This window comes from Spermophilus citellus, assembly GCF_964194105.1.
Source record: "Spermophilus citellus genome assembly, chromosome: 8".
Classification (NCBI taxonomy): Eukaryota; Metazoa; Chordata; class Mammalia; order Rodentia; family Sciuridae; genus Spermophilus; species Spermophilus citellus.
In genome coordinates, this window is record NC_138189.1 from 40,709,483 (window position 1) to 40,724,090 (window position 14,608).

General features: G+C 38.5%; 1 protein-coding gene across 3 annotated transcripts in view; it reads right to left on the reverse strand.

The window, feature by feature from the left end:
- Positions 1-14,608, reverse strand: part of SCFD2 (sec1 family domain containing 2) — a 416,855-nt gene that overhangs the window by 252,398 nt on the left and 149,849 nt on the right. For 2 of the 3 annotated variants that reach the window (XM_081303332.1, XM_081303333.1), the window contains exon 5: positions 1,784-2,033. In XM_081303332.1, coding sequence (XP_081159458.1) covers positions 1,784-2,033 — 250 coding nt within the window. Of the gene's footprint in view, positions 1-883; positions 987-1,783; positions 2,034-14,608 lie in introns of those variants that run through there. The other variant, XM_081303334.1, reaches the window with a different exon arrangement.

The window sequence follows — 14,608 nt, forward strand, 5'->3', positions numbered from 1 at the left end:
CATCTCTGTGTGTGTGTGTGTGTGTATGTGTGTGTACATGCATGTGCATGCGTCTGTTTGAGTGGTTAGTTCACTTATGTGAAAGTTAAGTAACACAACTTCTCCACACTGTTTAAACTGTACACTCGAAGTTAATCCAGGCATAAATGTATACTTAATATTATAAAATATCTCTGAAATTTAAAGATACTAAAATTTCCACAAATTCTTGTTTTTTAATCTTCAATTTTGAGCTTACAAAATTTTTTCTAATATAAACATGAACTCAGACATATTTTAAAAGCAAGAAAATTCAATATTCTGAACAACCATAAATAAAGAAACTAATAAAAAAGGAACTGTTGGGTCAATGAACACCTTTAGTGAATGCAAAAAGAACACTCTTACAGCATGACATTACTTCCAAAAATAACATGGAAACATACAAACGTTATAAAAATCTATCCAAATGACCTCAGTTAAAATATACCGTGATTGTTGTCTGTTTCTGAAATTATGCTCTTAAGAAGAACTTCCAATTAAACTCACCTAGCATTAAAATTTACTTTAAATTAAAGCTCTGTTCTAAGTACTGTACAAACCATATTAAGTCTTCTTAAGTCAATATTCATTTATAGCCAAACAAACCCATGTAATCACATATAGTGCTGAACTTAATGAAATGGAAACAAATTCCACAAGTTTTGCTCAAGTAGTTTTGAGGCTGGCCAACAGTCTCTATTCTAAGCAAGGAAATGTTTCATTTCTGTGGAAACTTTGGTTTCCATCTCATCAGGGTTTCACTTTCCAAAACCAACCACAGGAAAGGTTAGCAGTGGGCACAAAATAAAGCACATATGCAGGAGACACCATGGTTTATGGCACACAGTCTGCTTCTGAGAAGTCTGTAGGCTTTCCCAGGGAGAACCAACACAGGACAAAGGGAAAGTGGAGGATATTCAGTCTGCTTCAGTTGAGCCTTTCTGAATGAAGAGGTCTGTATGCATCTAAACACACACACACACACACACACACACGCGCGCGCGCGCGCGCGCACGTACACATGAACAAAGGGAAATTTGCTGTTTTTAAAGTACTTATGTTTTACATATAAGTTTTAATAACTTCTCACTCCCAGACTTGGGCTCAATCCATAGGAATAGAAATATGTTTTAACCAAACTAAAAAGGACTAGATTGAATTTGACACAACATACACAAATGGGTGTTTTTATGAGTTATATCATAGGTATTGTTGGAAATGAAAACAGATGTTATGATATTTAATTATATATTTCCCCCAAACTGACATAAACTACTTACTGTAATGTTATGGCATCATTTGGGATAATAACAATTAATTCAAATTGAAATGAAGTATGAAAAGACAAAATATGAGACTATTCCTGAAAATGGCAATTTTCAACCCTGTAACATTGTATAACATCTTAAAAAAAAAACAGTGTTAAGTTTGAAATGACAATCTCAAGAAAAACATGCAATAGAAACCCTTAGTATAAGATGTGCTACATTTTCTTTTTTTCCTTAAAGACAACATTATTCTCAATGGGAAAATGAATTCTGATGCTCATTTAGAAAGAAAGCCATTTCACTACCATAACTAGAAAAGAAAAACACCACAGTGAAAACCTGACTCTACAGGTGGCTGGCATTCCTCAGGCCTCAAGAGATTCTGAATGATGCCAAGGGAGATGCTTATATCCTTTTCTTGAAATAGCCTTTACTTTTAACTCTGTTTTCTATATCATTGGTGTTTATGTCCTATAACTTTGTCGAACACTGACCTGTAATTTTTTGAAGCAAAGGTGACAACTCGGACTCCTCACAAAAAGCCTGAGCCAATGCTTTCTTCACTTTTTCTTCAGTATCTCCCAGGTCTTTGTCCACCACAAATTCTCCAGTGACAGAATAAATATATATGAGGAGGATCAGCAGCTCCTCAAGGTTATAGTCATCATTGGTCCTCTGGGTTGAAGGCTTAATCATAGGTAGTAGCTGACTTAATACAATAGACATTGATGATTCCCCAATGCTCTGAAATAGAAAGTGATAATAGGAAAATATGTCAATCTCATACAAAGACACAATTTATGCACCACAATTAGTCCAAAAATAGCTTGCAAACAAGTCTATGATTCTCGCTGACCACACTGTTTTTAATTTCTGTTTATTTGTCCTAGAGAGAATATTGCAAGAAGTTTGTCGTAAAAGTTGTTGTTTTGTGAGCTCTAGTTTTGTAAAATGGCTGGTTACTATTGCTTAAACAAACAAGAGTCCACTAATTTTAAAAATAAAATGTTAAGTATTTCAGACACTTGAAATTCTAAATAAAAATAATTTATTGTAAAATCATGTAATTTTTAAAAAATAAACAAATATGGCAGATCTATACACACAAATTAATGCTGACCCTCCCTTATAGAATCACCTCAGATTTTGCAACATTTTTTTTAACTCTAATTTGTTATATATGACAGCAGGATGCATTTCAATTCATATTACACAAATAGAGGGCAATTTTTATTTCCCTGGTTGTACACAAAGTAGAGTTACACCATTCGTGTTTTCATACATGTACTTAGGGTAATGATGTGCATCTCATTCTGTCATCTTTCCTACCCCATTGAACCCCCTCCCTTCCCTGCCCTCCTCTTGGCCCTATCTAGAGTTCATCTAATTCTCCCATGTTCCCCCCCACACACAACCCCATTATGAATCAGCCTCCTTGTATCAGAGAAAACATTTGGCATTTGGTTTTGGAGGATTGGCTAACTTCACTTAGCACAATATTATCCAACTCCATCCATTTACCTGCAAATACCATGATTTTATTCTCTTTTAATGCTGAATACCATTCTATTGTGTATGTATACAACATTTTCATTATCCATTCATCTACTGAAGGGTATCTACATTGGTTCCACAGTTTAGCTATTGTGAATTGTGCTGCTATAAACATTGATATGGCTGTGTCTCTACAGTATGCTATTTTTAAGTCCTTTGGGTACAGACCCGAGGAATGGGATAGCTGGGTCAAATGGTTCCATTCTCAGTTTTCCAAAGAATCTCCATACTGCTTTCCATATTGGCTGCACTAATTTGCAGTGCCACCAGCAATGTATGAGTGTGCCTTTTCCCCCACATCCTCACCAACACTTATTGTTGTTTGTATTCTTAACAGCTGCCATTCTGACTGGAATGAGATGAAATCTTAGAATTTTTTTTTATTTACATTACTCTAATTGCTAGAGATGTTGAACATTTTTTCATATATTTGTTGATTGGTTGTATATCATCTTGTGAGAAGTGTCTGTTCAATTCCTTGGCCCATTTATTAATTGGGTTATTTGTTGTTTTGATATTAAGTTTTTTTAGTTTTTTATACATCCTAGAGATTAATGCTCTATCTGATGTGTGTGGTAAAAATTTGCTTCCCAAATATAGGCTCTCTATTCACCTCACTGATTGATTGTTTTGCTGAGAAGAAGATTTTTAGTTTGAATCCATCCCATTTATTTATTCTTGATTTTTATTCTTGTGCTATAGAAGAATTATTATGGAAGTCAGGACATAATGGAGATTTGGGCCTACTTTTTCTTATATTAGGCACAGGGTCTCTGGTTTAATTCCTCGGTCCTTGATCCACTTACAGTTGAGTTTTGTGCATGGTGAGAGACAGGGGCTTAATTTCATTTTGTTGCATATAGATTTCCAGTTTTCCCAGCATCATTTGTTGAGGAGGCTATCTTTTCTCCAATATATGTTCTTGGTGTCTTTGTCTTATATAAGATAACTGTAGTTATATGGGTTTGTCACTGTGTCCTCTATCCTGTACCATTGGTCTACCAGTCTATTTTGGCACCAATACCATGCTGGCTTTGTTACTTTTGCTCTGTAGAATAGTTTAAGGTCTGGTATAGTGATGCCACCTGCTTCACTCTTCCTGCTAAGAATTGCTTTAGCTATTCTGGATCTGTTATTTTTCCAGATGAATATCATAACTGCTTTTTCTATTTCTATAAGGTATGTCATTGTGATTTTGATTAGAATTACATTAAATATGTATAGTGCTTCTGGTAGTATGGTCATTTTAACAAATTTAATTCTTCCTGTCCAAGAATGAGGGAGATTTTTCCATCTTCTATGGTCTTCTTTAATTTCTTTCTTTAGTGTTCTGTAGTTTTCATTGTAGAGTTCTTTTACCTTTTTTGTTAAGTTGATTCCCAAGTATTTTTTTTTTAGGTTATTATAAATGGGGGTAGTTTTCCTCATTTCCCTTTCAGAGGATTTGTCAGTGACATACAGAAATGTCTTTCATATATTGGTGTTGATTTTATATACTGCTACTTTGCTGAATTCATAGATATTCATATATTCTTAGTTCTAGAAGTATTATTGTGGAATTTTTGGATCTTCTAGGTTTAATGATGCCACCTGCTTCACTCTTCCTGCTAAGCATTGCTTTAGCTATTCTGGGTCTCTTATTTTTCCAGGTGAATTTCATGACTTCTTTTTCTATTTCTATGAGGAATGTCATTGGGATTTTCATTGGAATTGCATTAAATGTGCATAGTGCTTTTGGTAGTTTGGTCATTTTGACAATATTAATTCTTCCTACACAGGAACAAGGGAGATATTTCCATTTTCTAAGGTCTTCTTTAATTTCTTTCTTTAGTGTTCTGTATTTTTCATTGTAGAGGTCTTTTACCTCTTTCATTAAGTTGATTTCCAAGTATTTTATTATTTTTTGAGGCTATTGTAAATGGGGCAATTTTCCTCATTTCCCTTTCAGAGGATTTGTCACTGATATGCAGAAATGCCTTTGATTTATGGGTTTTGATTTTGTATCCTGAATTCATTTACTAGTTCTAGAAGTTTTCTGGTGGAGCTTTTTGGGTCTTCTAGGTATAGAACATATTATCAGCAAATAGTACTAATTTGAATTCTTCTTTTCCTATCTATATCCCTTTAATTTCTTTCATCTGCCTAATTGCTCTGGCCAGTGTTTCGAGAACTATGTTAAATAGAAGTGGTGAAAATGGGCAGCCGTGTCTCGTTCCAGTTTTTAGAGGGAATGCTTTCAATTTTTCTCCATTTAGAATGATGTTGGCCTGGGGTTTAGCATAGATAGCTTTTACCATGTTGAGATAGGTTCCTGTTATCCCTAGTTTTTCTAGTGTTTTGAAAATGAAGGGTGCTGTATTTTGTTGAATGCTTTTTCTGCATCTATTGATATGATCATATGATTCTTATCTTTAGGTCTATTGATGTGATGAATTACATTTATTGATTTCTGTATGTTGAACCAACCTGGCATCCCTGAGATGAATCCACTTGATCATGGTGTACTATCTTTTTGATTTTTTTTTTTTTGTATTCGAGATGCCAGAATTTTATTGAGAATTTTTGCATCTATGTTCATTAGAGATATTGGTCTGAATTTTTTTTTCTCTGATGTGTCTTTGTCTGGCTTTGGAATCAGGGTGATACTGGCCTCATAGAAAGAGTTTGGAAGTGCTCCTTCTTTTTCTATTTCATGAAATAATTTGAGGAGTATTAATATTAGTTCTGCATTAAAGGTCTTGTAGAACTCAGCTTTGTATCCATCTGGTCCTAGGCTTTAATTGGTTGACAGGCTTCTGATGGCATCTTCTATTTTACTGCTTGAAATTGATCTGTTTAAATTGTGTATATCATCCTGATTCAATTTGGGCGAATCATATGACTCTATAAATTTGTTGATGCCTTCGATATTTTCTATTTTATTGGAGTACAAGTTTTCAAAATAGTTTCTAATATCTTTTGTATTTCTGTATTGTCTGTTGTGATATTTTCTTTTTCATCATGTATGTTAGTAATTTGAGTTTTCTTTCTCCTTCTCTTCATTAGCATGGCTAAGGGTCTATCAAGTTTATTTATTTTTTCAAAGAACCAATTTTTTTTGTTTTTATTGAGAATTTTTGCATCTATGCTCATTTTTTCAATTGTTTATTTCATTTCAATTTCATTGATTTCAGCTCTGATTTTAATTATTTCCTGCTTCTACTAATTTTGGTGTTGGTTTGTTCTTCTTTTTCTAGGGCTTTGAGGTGTAATGTTAGGTCATTTATTTGTTGATTTCTTCTTCTTTTAAGGAATGAACTCCATGCAATAAACTTTTCTCTTAGTACTGCCTTCATAGTGTCCCAAAGAGTTCAATATGTTGAATCAATGTTCTCATTTACCTCTAAGAATTTTTGAATCTTCTCCTTTTGCAACCCATTGTTCATTCAGTAGCATATTATTTAGTCTCCAGGTATTAGAGTAGCTTTTATTTTTTATTTTGTCATTGTTTTTTAGTTTCATTCCATTATGATCTGATAGAATGCAGGGTAGTATCTCTACTTTTTGTATTTGCTAAGAATTGTTTTGTGTCATATTATATGGTCTATTTTAGAGAAGTATCCATGTGCTGTTGAGAAGAAAGTATATTTGCTTGTTGAAGGATGAAATGTTCTTTACATGTCAGTTAAGTCTAAGTTATTCATTGTATTATTGATTGTCCCAAGATGGAGGTGGATTAGGCCTGGGCTCCTAGGTGGGGGTCGGGGGTTGGCAGACCCAGACCTACCCTGGGCCTGGGTCTCATGCAGGTGGGCAGAGGCGGATCTGGGCTAGGCCCGAGCTCCATTGGGTGTCTGCTAGTGGCAGGATGGACCCATGCCTCCAGCATATTCTTTAATATTATTTTTAACATACTCTGGAAAATATTGCTCAGAAAATATTTACAACAACAAAGTCATTTTCTGCTAAATTTTATTAATAGAATAAGGGGTAAACTGAGTAATGTCACTTAAGGCTCTAGATTTGTTTCAGTGAATGTGAAGGTAGTTCACCTTAAAATTTAAAAAATTTGTATTTTATCTCTCCATCAACTTTTTCAGTGATTTTTTAGCAGAGAATTTTCAAATTTTTTGCATGTGATTATAGCACTGCATTACTAGAAACTACATAACTCCCAAGGAACTACACTCAATCCTAATATAAATTTTTGGTGAATAGACAAATTCTAATTTTAAAACTCATAATTTAATTTCACTTATAAAACAGCCCCATAAAATTAAATTCCATTATTTGTTTTTATATTCAGATCAGGGGCCAAATTATTACAACTTGCAACTTACCTCAGAAGTATTCTCTGAGCACCTACCAAATTCCAGCTACTATTCTAGGTCTAAGGATATAACAGTGAACAAACATTCCCTGCTTTCATGTTGTTTACATTCTAATGGGAGAAACAGATAGTTAAAAAGCTAAAGAAGAAAATATATGGGGCTGGGGATGTGGCTCAAGCGGTAGCGCGCTCGCCTGGCATGCGTGCGGCCTGGGTTCGATCCTCAGCACCACATACCAACAAAGATGTTGTGTCCGCCGAGAACTAAAAAATAAATATTAAAAATTCTTTCTCTAATAGTCAGCAGGGAATTAAGTGGCTGCGACACGGTGGTATCCCACCAGCTAAACCCAAGCCCGCACTGACCCCCGGGCTGAGTTCGGGATTGTTGGCGGGGACGGAAGCGGTACAGCCCCACCCCCCACAAGGGACACTCCACTAAGGTAACCAGCGGCCACCATCTTGGACAGCGGAAGTAAACACCGCCACTCGCCGACAGAGTGCAACAACAAACAGGTGTGTGTCACCCAGCTAAGCCCCCATACATAGGGGGATTTCGCTTAAAATCTCTCCTAGACTTTCAGGGGGAGGGACTATCAGAGTGAGCCTGCATAAAGACTAAAGGAGAGCTAGAGGCACCTGACCCTCAACCCCCCCCCTCCCATCAGCGGCCAAAACAAAACCTGTCTAGCCAGCGCTGGGGAGGGGCAAGCAGAAAAAATCAAAACCATAGAGTGCTGGGGATCCCAAAAGCCAACGGTGTGACCCCGGAGATCCAGGCTGTCTGATTCGCGCGGCCTGCCCCGAGGCTACAGAAGGCGTGGTGCCCCAGAGAAGGGGTTAAATAGTCAGCAGGGAATTAAGTGGCTGCGACACGGTGGTATCCCACCAGCTAAACCCAAGCCCGCACTGACCCCCGGGCTGAGTTCGGGATTGTTGGCGGGGACGGAAGCGGTACAGCCCCACCCCCCACAAGGGACACTCCACTAAGGTAACCAGCGGCCACCATCTTGGACAGCGGAAGTAAACACCGCCACTCGCCGACAGATTGCAACAACAAACAGGTGTGTGTCACCCAGCTCAGCCCCCATACATAGGGGGATTTCGCTTAAAATCTCTCCTAGACTTTCAGGGGGAGGGACTATCAGAGTGAGCCTGCATAAAGACTAAAGGAGAGCTAGAGGCACCTGACCCTCAACCCGCCCCCCTCCCATCAGCGGCCAAAACAAAACCTGTCTAGCCAGCGCTGGGGAGGGGCAAGCAGAAAAAATCAAAACCATAGAGTGCTGGGGATCCCAAAAGCCAACGGTGTGACCCCGGAGATCCAGGCTGTCTGATTCGCGCAGCCTGCCCCGAGGCTACAGAAGGCGTGGCGCCCCAGAGAAGGGGTTAAATAGTCAGCAGGGAATTAAGTGACTGCGACACGGTGGTATCCCACCAGCCAAGCCCAAGCCCGCACTGACCTCCGGGCTGAGTTCGGGATTGTTGGCGGGGACGGAAGCGGTACAGCCCCACCCCCCACAAGGGACACTCCACTAAGGTAACCAGCGGCCACCATCTTGGACAGCGGAAGGAACCACCGCCACTCGCCGACAGATTGCAACAACAAACAGGTGTGTATCACCCAGCTCAGCCCCCATACATAGGGGGATTTCGCTTAAAATCTCTCCTAGACTTTCAGGGGGAGGGACTATCAGAGTGAGCCTGCATAAAGACTAAAGGAGAGCTAGAGGCACCTGACCCTCAACCCCCCCCCCCATCAGCGGCCAAAAGAAAACCTGTCTAGCCAGCGCTGGGGAGGGGCAAGCAGAAAAAATCAAAACCATAGAGTGCTGGGGATCCCAAAAGCCAACGGTGTGACCCCGGAGATCCAGGCTGTCTGATTCGCGCGGCCTGCCCCGAGGCTACAGAAGGCGTGGCGCCCCAGAGAAGGGGTTAACGAGTCAGCAGGGAATTAAGTGGCTGCGACACGGTGGTATCCCACCAGCTAAGCCCAAGCCCGCACTGACCCCCGGGCTGAGTTCGGGATTGTTGGCGGGGACGGAAGCGGTACAGCCCCACCCCCCACAAGGGACACTCCACTAAGGTAACCAGCGGCCACCATCTTGGACAGCTGAAGTATCCACCGCCACTGTTTGACAGATTGCAACAACAAAACAGGCACAGAGTACAGTTTGAACTGCCGAGAATCATCACTGAGGGGAAATCTGGTCTAGCAGGAGAAACCAAGGCTAGCAGGAGAAACCAGGAGCCTAGAGGCAAGGCCCTCGCGACTGGGCAGCTGTAAACTGCAGGCCCACCGGCGACAGTTCACCCACTGCCCGCGTAACTTGGCGGTAGGAGAACGCCCTCCCGTTGGTGACGGATCACCTGCCCGCGGCCTGTGATACTGGGCGGCTGGAGTCTACCCGCCTGCCACGACCGGGAGCTGAAACCACACAGAGACAGTCCAGTCACACCCCCCCCATTAGGGCACCCCAGCAAGGAGACTGGGGCCCGTCATAGCAGAGTAGTGTCGTCACTGGAGCTCGAACGTCGGAATTCCTTCCCAGCGGAATCCACGTTAGCAGTCATACTTCAACAACACAAAGGAAAGACATCAGAGTAATACAGAAACAAAACAAATCTATAGAGGAGAGCAGAAACACGACAATCAAAAAGAGCTGGAAAGTAACGTGGACAACATGAGAAAACAAGGGAAAAAAGGATTACAAACAATGCAAGACTACTCAATTCTACAGGAGGACATAGAAACTTCAGAAACAGGTATAGGGAAAGAACTCAAGGCATACCTAACTCGAATGGAAAGGAATATTAGAGAAGACATGAGACAGCAAGTCCAAGAAATAAAAATATATTTTGAAAATGAATTAAACAAACAAATTCAAATGGCAAAGAACGAGCTCTACCAGGAGATAGAGATATTAAAAAAAAATCAAACAATAATCCTAGAATTCCAGGAAACTATAAACCAAATTAAAAACTCAAACGAGAATATTACAAATAGACTTGATCAAGTAGAAGTCAGAACATCAGATAATGAAGACAAAGTTTATCAACTTGAAAAGAATATAGTCAACACAGAAAAGATGCTTAATTCCCACGAGCAATCTATTCAAGAGATATGGGATGTCATAAAAAAACCAAATCTGAGAGTCATAGGGATAGAAGAAGGCACAGAGATTCAAACCAAAGGAATGGACAGCATATTAAATGAAATAATTCTAGAAAACTTCCCAGAGATGAAAGATGGAATGGATTGCCAAATCCTGGAAGCCTACAGGACCCCAAACATTCAAAACCATAATAGACCAACCCCAAGACATATAATTATGAAGATAGCCAACGTACAGAACAAGGAGAGAATATTAAAAGCTACGAGAGAAAAGAGGCAGATTACTTTCAGGGGTAAACCAATTAGGTTAACGACAGATTTCTCATCACAAACTTTGAAAGCGAGAAGATCCTGGAATAACGTATTTCAAACGCTGAAAAATAATGGATTCCAACCAAGAATACTATATCCAGCAAAATTGAGCTTCAAATTTGACAATGAAATTAAAATCTTTCACGATAAACAAAAGCTAAAAGAATTTGCAGCAAGAAAACCAGCTCTGCAAAGCATTTTGAACAAAACACTACAAGAAGAGGATGTGAAAAATAGTGCCCAAAACTAACAGCAGGAAGTATCTCAGTAAAGGGGGAGGAAAATAACCAAAAAGCAAAACTAACCAAACTAAAATAAATAAATAAAGAAGCATGACTGGAAATACAAATCATATCTCAATTGTAACCTTAAATGTTAATGGCCTAAACTCACCAATCAAGAGACATAGGCTAGTAAACTGGATCAAAAAAACAAATCCAACAATATGCTGCCTTCAAGAGACTCATATGATAGGAAAAGACATACACAGGCTGAAGGTAAAAGGTTGGGAAAAATCATACCACTCACATGGCCCTCGGAAGCAAGCAGGAGTGGCCATACTCATATCGAATAAAATCAACTTCAAACCTAAGTTAATCAAGAAGGACAAAGAAGGTCACTATATACTGTTAAAAGGAACCATCCACCAACAAGACATAACAATCATCAATTTGTATGCACCCAACAATGGAGCTGCAACGTTCATAAAACAAACTCTCCTCAAGTTCAAGAGTCAAATAGACCACAACACAATAATTATGGGTGACTTCAACACACCGCTCTCGCCATTAGACAGATCCTCTAGACAAAAACTGAATAAAGAAACTATAAAACTCAACAGCACAATCAATAATCTAGACTTAACCGACATATATAGAATATATCAACCATCATCAAGTGGATACACGTTCTTCTCAGCAGCACATGGATCCTACTCAAAGATAGACCATATATTATGCCATAAGACAACTCTTAGTAAATATAAAGGCGTGGAGATAATACCATGCACCATATCTGACCATAATGGAATGAAATTGGAAATCAATGATAAGAGAAGGAAGGAAAAATCCTACATCACATGGAAAATGAACAATATGTTATTGAATGATCAATGGGTTATAGAAGACATAAAGGAGGAGATGAAAAAATTCTTAGAGTCAAATGATAACACAGACACAACATACCGGAATTTATGGGACACAATGAAAGCAGTTTTAAGAGGGAAATTCATTTCTTGGAGTTCTTACCTCAAAAAAAGAAAAAACCAACAAATAAATGAACTCACACAACACCTCAAAAATCTAGAAAAGGAAGAGCAAAACAACAGTAAATGTAGTAGAAGACAAGAAATAATTAAAATTAGAGCAGAAATCAATGAAATTGAAACAAAAGAAACCATTGAAAAAATAGATAAAACTAAAAGTTGGTTCTTTGAAAAAATAAATAAGATAGACAAGCCCTTAGCCACGCTAACGAAAAGAAGAAGAGAGAGAACTCAAATTACTAACATACGGGATGAAAAAGGCAATATCACAACAGACACTACAGAAATACAGAAGATAATTAGAAAGTATTTTGAAACCCTATATTCTAATAAAATAGAAGATAACGAAGATATCGATAAATTTCTTAAGGCATATGAATTGCCCAGATTGAGACAGGAAGACACACACAATTTAAACAGACCAATAAGAAAAGAAGAAATAGAAGAAGCCATCAAAAGACTACCAACTAAGAAAAGCCCTGGACCAGATGGGTATACAGCGGAGTTCTACAAAACCTTCAAAGAAGAATTAATACCAATACTTTTCAAGCTATTTCAAGAAATAGAAAAAGAAGGAGCTCTTCCAAATTCATTCTATGAGGCCAACATCACTTTGATCCCAAAACCAGACAAAGATACTTCAAAGAAAGAAAACTACAGACCAATATCTCTAATGAACTTGGATGCAAAAATTCTCAATAAAATTCTGGCGAATCGAATACAAAAACATATCAGAAAACTTGTGCACCATGATCAAGTAGGATTCATTCCTGGGATGCAAGGATGGTTCAATATACGGAAATCAATAAATGCTATCCACCACATCAATAGACTTAAAGACAAGAACCACATGATCATCTCGATGGATGCAGAAAAAGCATTTGACAAAGTACAGCATCCCTTTATGTTCAAAACACTAGAAAAACTAGGGATAACAGGAACTTACCTCAACATTGTAAAAGCTATCTATGCTAAGCCTCAGGCTAGCATCATTCTGAATGGAGAAAAATTGAAGGCATTCCCTCTAAAATCTGGAACAAGACAGGGATGCCCTCTATCACCACTTCTATTCAATTTAGTTCTCGAAGTACTAGCCAGAGCAATTAGACAGACAAAAGAAATTAAAGGCATAAAAATAGGAAAAGAAGAAATTAAACTATCGCTATTTGCGGATGACATGATAATATACTTAACAGACCCAAAAGAGTCTACAAAGAAGCTGCTAGAGTTAATAAATGAATTCAGCAAAGTGGCAGGTTATAAAATCAACACGCATAAATCAAAGGCATTCCTATATATCAGCAACAAAACTTCTGAAATGGAAATAAGGAAAACCACTCCATTCACAATATCCTCAAAGAAAATAAGATACTTGGGTATCAACCTAACAAAAGAGGTGAAAGATTTATACAATGAAAACTACAGAACCCTAAAGAGAGAGATAGAAGAAGATCTCAGAAGATGGAAAAATGTACCCTGTTCATGGATAGGCAGAACTAACATCATCAAAATGGCGATATTACCCAAAGTTCTCTATAGGTTTAATGCGATGCCAATCAAAATACCAACGGCATTTCTTGTAGAAATAGACAAAGCAATCATGAAATTCATATGGAAAAACAAAAGACCCAGAATAGCAAAAGCAATTCTAAGCAGGAAGTGTGAATCTGGAGGTATAGCGATACCAGAGGTCAAACTGTACTACAAAGCAATAGTAACAAAAACAGCATGGTACTGGTACCAAAACAGGCGGGTGGACCAATGGTACAGAATAGAAGACACAGAGACTAATCCACAAAGTTACAACTATCTTATATTTGATAAAGGGGCTAAAAGCATGCAATGGAGGAAGGATAGCATCTTCAACAAATGGTGCTGGGAAAATTGGAAATCCATATGCAACAAAATGAAATTGAATCCCTTTCTCTCGCCATCCACAAAAATTAACTCAAAATGGATCAGGGAGTTAGATATCAAATCAGAGACACTGCGTCTGATAGAAGAAAAAGTTGGCTACGATCTACAAATTGTGGGGTCGGGCTCCAAATTCCTTAATAGGACACCCATAGCCCAAGAGTTAACAACCAGAATAAACAAATGGGACTTACTTAAACTAAAAAGTTTTTTCTCAGCAAGAGAAACAATAAAAGAGGTAAATAGAGAGCCTACATCCTGGGAACAAATCTTTACCCCCCACACCTCTGATAGAGCCCTAATATCCAGAATGTACAAAGAACTCAAAAAATTAAATAATAAGATAACAAATAACCCAATTAACAAATGGGCCAAGGACCTCAACAGACACTTCTCAGAGGAGGACATACAATCAATCAACAAGTTCATGAAAAAATGCTCACCATCTCTAGCAATCAGAGAAATGCAAATCAAAACCACCCTAAGATACCATCTCACTCCAGTAAGATTGGCAGCCATTATGAAGTCAAACAACAACAAGTGTTGGCGGGGATGTGGGGAAAAAGGTACACTTGTACACTGCTGGTGGGGCTGCAAAATGGTGAGGCCAATTTGGAAAGCAGTATGGAGATTCCTGGGAAAGCTGGGAATGGAACCACCATTTGACCCAGCTATTGCACTTCTCGGACTATTCCCTGAGGACCTTAAAAGAGCGCACTATAGGGATACGGCTGCATCAATGATTATAGCGGCACAATTCACAATAGCTAGACTGTGGAACCAACCTAGATGCCCTTCAATAGATGAATGGATAAAGAAAATGTGGCATCTATACACAATGGAATATTATG